The 9,241-nt window shown below is 41.1% G+C and overlaps 3 protein-coding genes across 4 annotated transcripts; 1 reads left to right on the top strand and 2 right to left on the bottom strand.

Annotated features, from left to right (window-relative positions):
* The first annotated feature begins 250 nt into the window (after nucleotides 1-250).
* On the top strand, nucleotides 251-4,291 carry ormdl1 (ORMDL sphingolipid biosynthesis regulator 1). Its single transcript, XM_078263137.1, has 4 exons — nucleotides 251-382; nucleotides 1,668-1,847; nucleotides 2,924-3,075; nucleotides 3,332-4,291. The coding sequence occupies exons 2-4, from the start codon at nucleotides 1,674-1,676 to the stop codon at nucleotides 3,465-3,467; spliced, it is 462 nt and encodes a 153-aa protein (XP_078119263.1). The 5' UTR covers nucleotides 251-382; nucleotides 1,668-1,673; the 3' UTR covers nucleotides 3,468-4,291.
* Nucleotides 2,976-9,129, bottom strand: adat3 (adenosine deaminase tRNA specific 3). The gene is made up of 2 exons (XM_078263134.1): nucleotides 9,046-9,129; nucleotides 2,976-6,370 (listed from the first exon to the last, which is right to left on the bottom strand). Exons 1-2 carry the CDS (start codon nucleotides 9,055-9,057, stop codon nucleotides 5,300-5,302), a joined length of 1,083 nt encoding a protein of 360 aa, XP_078119260.1. The 5' UTR covers nucleotides 9,058-9,129; the 3' UTR covers nucleotides 2,976-5,299.
* On the bottom strand, nucleotides 6,966-9,130 carry alkbh6 (alkB homolog 6). 2 transcript variants are annotated; one of them, XM_078263135.1, is made up of 2 exons: nucleotides 9,046-9,130; nucleotides 6,966-8,093 (listed from the first exon to the last, which is right to left on the bottom strand). In XM_078263135.1, exon 2 carries the CDS (start codon nucleotides 8,086-8,088, stop codon nucleotides 7,384-7,386), a length of 705 nt encoding a protein of 234 aa, XP_078119261.1. In that variant the 5' UTR covers nucleotides 8,089-8,093; nucleotides 9,046-9,130; the 3' UTR covers nucleotides 6,966-7,383. The 2 variants fall into 2 exon arrangements, with proteins under 2 accessions (XP_078119261.1, XP_078119262.1); XM_078263136.1 differs by lacking the exon at nucleotides 9,046-9,130 and adding an exon at nucleotides 8,568-9,033.
* Nucleotides 9,131-9,241: the final 111 nt, after the last annotated feature.

The raw sequence follows: 9,241 nt of genomic DNA, 5'->3' as shown, positions 1-9,241 counted from the left end.
CAATGGACAAATAGAGTCTTTCAACGCTTCAGATGTAAAGTTATTCGCTGTCAAAGTGACGTCAAAATGAATGGCAGTCAATGGGATGCTAACGTCGGGTGATCGCTTTGTAGCATCAAAATGGCGCCATAGGAGATTCGAGCTCTGAAGCGAAGCTTACCCCCTTGGTAGCATAGAGGGCGGGACACAGCCTGAGAAGTAAAACGTAGGGCTTCAGTACCTCGTTGTCCTTCGAAACCACGACTACTTCCGCTCAGGTCAGTCTACGACGTGTGTTATGCGGCTGCGCTCGTGAACAGCGAAGACACATCAACAAGGAGATAAACCATTTCTCTCCATAGCGGTTTGTTTCTATAAATACCTCCACTGCTCGCTACTACCTGTAAGTTTACAACAGTTGGCTGTTTAATGTTAACACTTTTAACCACCAAATGTTTCTAACTGTTTTTTGTTAACGAAATGACGCTGAACAACTTAGTTTAGAATAGTGGTGATTTGGTCCGGGCTATGTACTGGACACGAAAACATGTCAAAGGCAAGGGACGTCTCATGTTTGCACATCTAACGTAACTTGACAAGGCAATAAAGTTTAGATAACATCAGTTTACATTAAGTCACTGATGAGTGTGATCGGTTTGATGTTTTATGTAATCGTTTAACTAAAAGGTATTTTGACAGTCGTACGATTTGCTATTGCTATGAGCGAAAAGACTCAGTGATAGTGGTTTAGCATCAAATCTGGTATTATTTGTATACAACTTTAGTCAAATCTGGTCTCATGATTCTTTCCAGTTGTCCGTCATTCCCATCGGCGCAGATACTCTCTACAAGTAATTGGCATTGTCATCAGTTTTGTTATCAGACCGAATGTATCAACTTTGAATCTCTTGTGGACTGATAAGAGCACCAGTATACCAAAATGTAGCAGATAGCTTCATCTTACACTAGGGTAACTGAGGACAGTCCTTAGGCTAAATGTTGGGGCTTGTGTAATGTTAGCCTGAGACTTTGACATATATTCTCTCACAGTGGTAAATATTTTTTTTTTTTTAAACAATTAACAGATGTTAAAATGTAAACTTGCTGGTAAAATAATGACATGCAACTGGTCTTGTTGGGATTGTGGAAGAAATTCATCACTGCCTTTAATGACTTCATTAAGCTCTGTTTGTTTTCTTTACTCTAGTCTGACAGCTTAAAGTGTGCCAGAGGGTTAAGTTCAATAAGATTGCACAAGTTTTTTGTTATTACATTTTAGACTTGCATGGAGGGCTGCTATATTGGCATTTGTTGCTTCTTCGAATGAAGTTATACCTTAAAAGAGTTGCATGATTGTGGGATTTAGAGCTTATATGATAGTTATTGTTCTTATGTCAAAGTCTGATTATTGGATATTGCCACAACCATTGATTGATCTGACATTTTAAACTTTTGAAGTACTTCCAAAAGGACACAAATGGCTTTTAGCACAGTAACAAAGTCAATGGAAAAAAATAAATAAATAGTTGCAAGACAGCCAATGCAGAAAGACTTTTTTTTTATTTTTTTTTTATAAACATGAAGTGGGAACTTCTTGCAATAGCTTATGGGGAAATGAAAGAAAAAGTGTGGTAAATAAGTGTATAATAATTTGTGAATATATGTGTATATATATTTTCTGTTCACAGACCAGAATGAATGTGGGTGTGGCACACAGTGAGGTGAACCCAAATACACGGGTCATGAACAGTCGAGGGATCTGGCTGACCTATGCACTGGGTGTCGGAATACTTCACATTGTGCTCTTGAGCATTCCCTTCTTCAGTGTGCCAGTGGTGTGGACTCTCACTAATGTCATACACAACTTTGTAAGTTACATGCTCTGACACTGTCGGTAGTGCTCACCAAGCCAAACCAACCAACTAGATCATTCAGATTGTCAAATCGCTCTCCAAAAACAATTAACCATTTTTGCTTTATGGGTGTTTTAGATAACAATTTGAAAACCACAGTCCGTTGTAGCCTCTCAAGCCAAATGAATCTTGCATGCAAGCTCAGCCGGGTGTCTGTTACCTTCTGCCTTGCCTGTGCTTCTTAAAATATGCTCTCTTTTGGGGAGGCTGTCCTTGTGGCAACCTAATGCGTGGCCTATTATGATAATTCCCCCACTCCACATGATGTCTGTTGACAAAACTAACCTTACATTGTTACATGGCTGGCCTCAAATTAAGAAACAAAGTCGACGTGTGTGACATCATCAAGTAGTGCAAGCTCGAAGCAGTTCACAAGGATTGTGTATCACAGCCAATACGGAAGGCTATTAACAGTAACGGCTAAGGTCAACTAAGGGCTATTGTTTTCCACACAATGCAACTGCAGTGTGCTGATTAATGCTTAGCTGTATGTCAGCATTTCAGTTGTATAACTTTTCCCTCTGTAATGCAGGTTTTCCATTTAAAAGCTGCATTCTTGTGTTTTGACATAGAGGCATGTAATCGGAAACGAGTGGCATGCCCAAGATAGCTAGCTTAGCAATAACTCAACATCATCCTATGCTTTTTTTTTTTTTTTGTGTCTCTAGAACATATTTTTATCAAGGGCCCAAGCACCAGGCAGGAGCGGTATTGTTTCTGTTAGGATTTTTCCGCCTCAAACTTCCTGCAGCAACATCATTTTTTTTTTTATCCGCACTAGTTTGTCATTAAAGTAAACACAGTTTTGTACAGTTAGAAGCTTGACATTGTATTGTATAAAAATATCTCTGAACCAGTCTTAGAGAAATGGCCTAAGTACTCTTTTACATTTTAATTTCCATATATCGTGAACATTATTCAAAACATACAATAAGTTATGAAAACAGAAAGGACAGCCCATGTAATCAGTCTATGTTCTTGTTCTTTACAGACTGCAAGCACTGCACTTAGCTGTGTTTTTGTCTCTACAGGGAATGTATGTCTTTATGCATGCAGTGAAAGGCACACCTTTTGAGACCCCTGACCAAGGAAAAGCCAGACTTCTTACACACTGGGAACAGCTCGACTACGGCGTGCAGTTCACTTCATCTAGAAAGTTCTTCACCATCTCCCCAATCATTCTGTATGTATTAGAGATCACATGATTCTGTCTTTACACTGATTTAGACATAGAGATAGGGAACATTTGATACTACCAGACATAAAAGAAAGCATTTCATCATCATCTCTAAAACTGTTGATCATGACAACAGCATTAAAGGTTTGTGGAACAGTTATGGAAACTGAAATTTGTAGGAATTCTATAGATCATTTTGTTTTGTCTTACTGCCTTTTTCATGCTTCATGGATTTTTTTTTTGTGTCTGTTTTGCTCCACAGATACTTCCTGGCAAGTTTCTACACAAAGTATGACACCACACACTTCGTCATAAACACTGCCTCACTTTTGAGCGTCCTGATCCCCAAGCTGCCACAACTACACAGAGTGAGAATTTTCGGCATCAACAAGTATTAAGTAATTGTAAATGCTATGCCTCATAGCAACAGATGTTAACTCCTGTGTAGTCCATACCGCCTAATGTGTGTGCTAAGTCGTACAGTTTGTGTAAACGTCACTGTCGTCGTTTAGATGTATCAGGTTTACGATGAAATGTAAAAAAACAAACAGGAGTAGGTTTGTAGATGACAGGATGCCATATGCATTACTAACTTATGTGCATATTTAATGATGTATTTTGGCCTGCATAGACCTGGGCTGGCCCAGGCATCAGTGAGGCTTTTGGTTGAGTTTGTTTCTTCTTTGCCCTCAATTCACACGCAAATTGTGAGTACGAGTCTGTTTCTAGCCACAAATATGTCCCAAATGTATTTTTCAAAGATGTTTACTTCCTAAGGGTTGGGGCCCGTGGCTCGTTGTTTATTGGTACACTCTCATTTTGTAATGGGTGTCAAACGTATTCATGCTGAGTGAAGAATGGAATCCTAATACTCTTTATTTGCACGATTTCCTCGGTATGTGAATCATTTCTTTGTTTGTAACTCAATCAAGACAGGGCAGACCTTTTTTCATTGTACAGTTTTTTTTTTTTTTGGTGAATGTTATGTCCTGTATGCTAAAGAAAAAGTCCTGCGTGCAGAAATGAGACAAATTATTGTTGTCTGGTTAAGTGTTTACTGAGGAAGGTCTACAGTAGCTCTGTGATCAACTTACATTCATGTAGGCGCTCTCTTTAGATTATGACTTTTTGGCTATCATCAAGGCAGCTAGTCCTGCTTTGTTTGCCCATAGCTCTTGAGAGTTCTTGTCCTTAATCTTATTAAAATGTTTGTGCCCTCAAAGTGTTTCATCTCTAATGGTTGTGCATTGCATTGTTTCCCAGTAATTATAGAATATCAGGAATGTAATGAAACTGTTAATGTTACTGGTACTTTCCACAAAGGAAAAGTCAGTTAGGATCAGGATTAGTTCAGGATTCTCTCAGATTATCAGAGGATTTTACACAAGGTTTACTCTAAAGGTGAATACAGCAGCTATTTTTTAGAAAACCATATATGACCTGAGAAGCAACACTGACAATCCTAGGCTCATCAGGGAAGTGTGATAACACATCCACAGTATAATAGATGCGTGATAGAGTATTACAACAGATTGCACAGGAATAACAAAGAAGCTTGGAAGCAATCATCAAAATGCACAACATCTGAGAAATTAATGTATACAACGTAGTTTGAAAACTAATTTCAAGTTGCTCATACCGTCAAGAGTCCACATGGGGAAAAAGCCTCTCCAATCTTTAAACAAACTTTACAAAATCTTCACAAATTAACATTTATTGTTTTACAGCCACAAGCTGAATTGCGACAAAACAATGGTGTGTTATTTTAGTTAGCACTGTAGGTTGTAACCGCTGTAAATGTGAATACCTCAAAGATGAGCACAAAAACACTAGCTAAATACTGAATTTAACATTCACTTTGAGTCGTTTCTGCATCTGAATTTATAAAACAAAACACAAGTGCTCCCTCATCTGGACCTATGCACTGAGACTCTTACAAAAGACAATTACTGTTATTCCCCGCTGAATTAACATTTTTATTGTGCCAATAGCTTACCCAAAGTCAGGCTTCAGTGTCACCAACTCGCTCTTTAATCCTTCCAACGAGCCTAAAGGAAAGTCTGCACTATGGTGGGAAGGAGCCTTATTAGTTTTCATCTACACACATGCTCTTAATACAACAATGGCCGAATGATTAAAAAGTTTATTTAAAAGAAATGCTTGTGTAACATAATCTATCTAAAATTCCAGCTCCAGGCCCATTCATGTTTGACATTTTGAAGTTGATACATTATCTACTTTGCTGTACGCTCTCTCTTTGGATGTGGTTGCCCAGACTGTTAAGATCCTCACACTGCTTGCCCAACACTCCTTTGTAAACCTCAAAGTGATGGTTCAAATCTTTCTGCGAGTGGATTTTATATCTGGTCCCTACCGCCCCGTCAGCAGAGGCAGTCCCGTAGAAGACCCGACCTATCCGGGAGTGTACCAGCGCCATGGCGCACATGACACAAGGTTCTCGGGTCACGTAAAGATCATACCCGGTGCATATGTACGGCAGAGAGCTCGCCTCCGCACCAGGAACGCTCTGAAAGGGGTCTGAGGTTGGTGAGGTAAACCCGCATGCAGGGTATCTGTCAAAAGAATAGCGTCCGCCGCCCTGGCTCTGAGCCACCAGGTCAATACAGACCATGGCAGCGTGATGGAGAGGATGGTCACCTCGGCAGTCATGGCCTACTGCAATGATTCTCTCCGTTGCTGGGTCGACCACCACAGCCCCCACCGCCTCCATTCCCAGCTCATTTCCTGCTTTGGCAGCTGTTAAAGCAGACGTCATGTACATGTGCATCCTGGCTTTCTGAGGCGAACTGAAGAGCTCTCCTCTCAGGGCCACGGTCACCTGTTTGTCCTCATGAAAGGAGGTGGGCCAGTGTTTGCTCGCCAGCTCAAACTGGGGCCGGGTCAAGGGGGGGCGTGCAGGGACCTTAACCACAAAAGGCTCACCTAATCCGTCACGTCTGACTCCATCCGAGGGGAGCAGAGAGTCAATGTTTATCACCTTCATGTCTGGCGCGTCGCTGACGAGGCACACGAGGACTTCCAGAGGATGAGGGCTGCCCTTCTCCCTGACCGCCCGCACCCTCTTGATGTGCTGAAGGCCGTTCAACGGGTACAGGCTGCTCAGCTCCCGGAGAAGCCGAGATGTCTCTTTCTTGTTGACAATGGGTGCGGCAAACGCCTTTATCAGCTCGACGTCTTGCGACTGCTCATCTGACAGGACAGGATAAGCAACCCAGGCGTCGGAGTCGCACACGGACCCTTTCCAGCGTTTCATCTGTGGCTCCATTGTTTGGGTTTCCTCCTGTGAAATATGATTTCACACCAAAGTCAGTGCATTTTTCAGGACAGAGCACATGATGACAGAGTCTTCCAGTTGTGCTGGACAGAAACTAGGCCCACTACAGTATATAATACAACACCTTTAGCCCAAAAGAGCTTTGCGCCATTATATTTCCAGGGATCAGCTGTTGTGTCCCAACAGATTAGGCAGGTTTGCCAACTCAAAACATGAACGAGGCAGTTGTAACTTCAAAGATATAACTCTGGTTAATAAGTGAGACGTTTTTTGATTCTCATTCTTAATTTATTAGAGTAAAATGCAACAGGAAAAAAAAGTGTATATGTCAACATGTATCGGTGTCATGAAACATGCTGATTTGAATTACATGTGCATGCTTGGTTGAAGCAGGGTTTAAAAAGAACATATTTAGAACATATTGGCCATTATTCATTTTTTGATAAACAACCCTTAAGGTACTGTTCTGCTGATGTGACCAACATATGGAGTGGAGCAGAACGTTTTCGACCACTTGTATTGGCCATGCTTGTTTATCGGTTGGACTCTTATTTGTAGCTGTTAAATAAATACATAAAGTAAACAATGCATACACAAAGCACAACCAATAATGATTTATATCCATTTTATGTCTGTAATGCTGAAACAGTTGAATGATGAATTGACAAAAAGCAAAAATAAAATACCAAATTTAAGACACCATTCTTCTTCCATATATTTGCTACTCAGATCCCATACTCCCTTAAAATATTTAAGAGATGAATCCATAGTTTAAAAAATTTCTAGTTGTGACCCTGTTTGTATTGTTGCCTTTGATAATGTCCAGGAAAATTACTACAGCAGTGAGATCACTTGAGGCAGCACAGATATTTAGCAAAGCTAGAAGTGATCCATTATAAACACACGTGAATAAAGCAGCCCGGAGGAGACAGTCCCATTGGTCATATGCTTGATGGGGTCAGTGGCAAACACAGCATGTAGTATTATAACAAACTATCATGTCAACATGCAGTCTTTCTTCATTTCCTCCCCAGTACAAGCTTTGTCTTCATAACTTTGGGCACATGTCGTATGGTCAGTGACACTCTGGTTCCTCGGGTCAGTGTCTCTCCTGGCACGGCCCCGGCAGCAGACCGGTTCACCACCTCGTCTGTCAGTGTGTCCTGGGCGCGGGGCCGGATGCCATGGAGGAGACGCTGGTACATTTCATCCTGCAGGATGAGAAGACTGCGCGGATTCACCAGCAGGGAGAAGAGGAAACGGCTCTCCTCCGTCTGCGGTGCATCGGCCTCCTGACTGCTGATGGGTGCGTAGAAGTCAAGGAAGGTGTGAGAGCCCAGACTGATGGTGGTGACAGTTGGGTGGTACAGAGGGCCGTCTTCATGAGGCATAATCCCTTCCCCTTGTTTATACTCATTCACCAACACATGGTTTGCCGTTTTCCCACTGAATGCACCTAGAGAGGAAATCTTCTCACAGTACGTCTGGAGCCAGTCAGGAATCTTTTCTGCCAGCATGCCTTTGGGATGTGGTAACCCTCCCCAGTTCTGAAGCCGTCTGCCTGACAGCTGAGTCCATTTAGTTTTGGGAGATTTATACACCTGCTGTTGAAGGTAGGACTCCTCATTTTCCGATATGAAATCTGGGATGTAATACACTGTTGGTGGGGTATCCTTTAAGACAAACTGCTTCAGTTCCTCCAAAATACAAGCTGGGTGTTCCATACCTCCTTTAGAAAAGTTGACATGAAATGCTTGTTAAAAAAAAAACAACCTAAGTCAAAAAAAAATGCTAACGCTGTTAAAGCTAACCTTCCTGGTGGTGGCTAACAGGGAGTAACATAAAGTGTACCACAGCCATGTTTAATAATAACTACTAAAGTATACTACTAGAAAAACTGACTGGAAATCTACCAGAAACGTCTAAAATGTGTATTGAAACATACAGGTTATCTAATTAACGAGTTTATAATAACATATCATATATCTGCTAGCAGCAAGACGTCCCTCATCAACCTCAGTAGATGTGATATTATACATTCTAGGGATCCGAGGCATTTCCGCGTAAGTTATGTTGATAGCATTAGCAACGGTTATCTCCCTCAAAACCTTTGGCTACATACACACTCTGTGCCTACAACACTAGAACTAAACTACAGACAGAGCGTCAAACAGACTGTATGATAAATTACAAGTTCACTGACACGAAATGGGTAACGTTACTCGTTTGTTCTTCTGCAGTTAGCCAGTCTGCGACAGAAAAATCCCGTACAAATGAACGTAATTGGTGCCTTTATTGTTGTGGTACTTAGGAACTTTATACTGGTAAAACGAGTTTTACACTCATCGTGTTAATTCAGCTATACCAAATATTATATTAATAAGATGCCTTCATACAACACTGACTGTTTCAGGAAATGCATTAACAATCTGCCAACTACTACCACTACTTTCTTCTTCCTGAGTTATTGGGCGGTTTTTATCAGAAGAACCACATTTCTGGACCTGGTAACGTTACCCGTGAAGGCAGCACAGCTCAATAACGTTACACGGAAAAGGGTAATTTCCAATTTCAAACACTGAAAAAGCGCCACGTTTGTAACACACAGCGCCGCGACGCTACCTACAGGAACCTAAAAACGGACACATTTGACATTTTAAGTGACACCAAATCAACTTTACCTCTTTCGACATTAAAACGTTGATGGAAATACCGTTTGGTCAGAAAGCCCGGTCATTTGACTCGACTCATGCACATACTTGTGCAGCTGACTAAAATGTCCCCTACAAAAAGCATCTACTTTTTAGACCCATGCTTTATTTTCCAACCGATTTTTTTTAATTATTTGTTATTTAAAAGTATTTAAAGTTTAACAGA

This window comes from Sander vitreus, chromosome 11 (assembly GCF_031162955.1).
Source record: "Sander vitreus isolate 19-12246 chromosome 11, sanVit1, whole genome shotgun sequence".
Classification (NCBI taxonomy): domain Eukaryota; kingdom Metazoa; phylum Chordata; class Actinopteri; order Perciformes; family Percidae; genus Sander; species Sander vitreus.
Note: the sequence above shows the minus strand (reverse complement) of the source record. Positions and strands in the feature narration are given on the sequence as shown.

What these genes read in the sequence shown, in the direction of transcription:
- alkbh6 (XM_078263135.1), bottom strand. Translation starts at nt 8,088, where the DNA reads ATGGAACACCCAGCTTGTATTTTGGAGGAACTGAAGCAGTTTGTCTTA.
- ormdl1 (XM_078263137.1), top strand. Translation starts at nt 1,674, where the DNA reads ATGAATGTGGGTGTGGCACACAGTGAGGTGAACCCAAATACACGGGTC. An exon ending in CTAATGTCATACACAACTTT is followed by an intron (nt 1,848 to 2,923) that starts GTAAGTTACATG and finishes TTGTCTCTACAG; the next exon opens with GGAATGTATGTCTTTATGCA. An exon ending in ACCATCTCCCCAATCATTCT is followed by an intron (nt 3,076 to 3,331) that starts GTATGTATTAGA and finishes TTTGCTCCACAG; the next exon opens with ATACTTCCTGGCAAGTTTCT.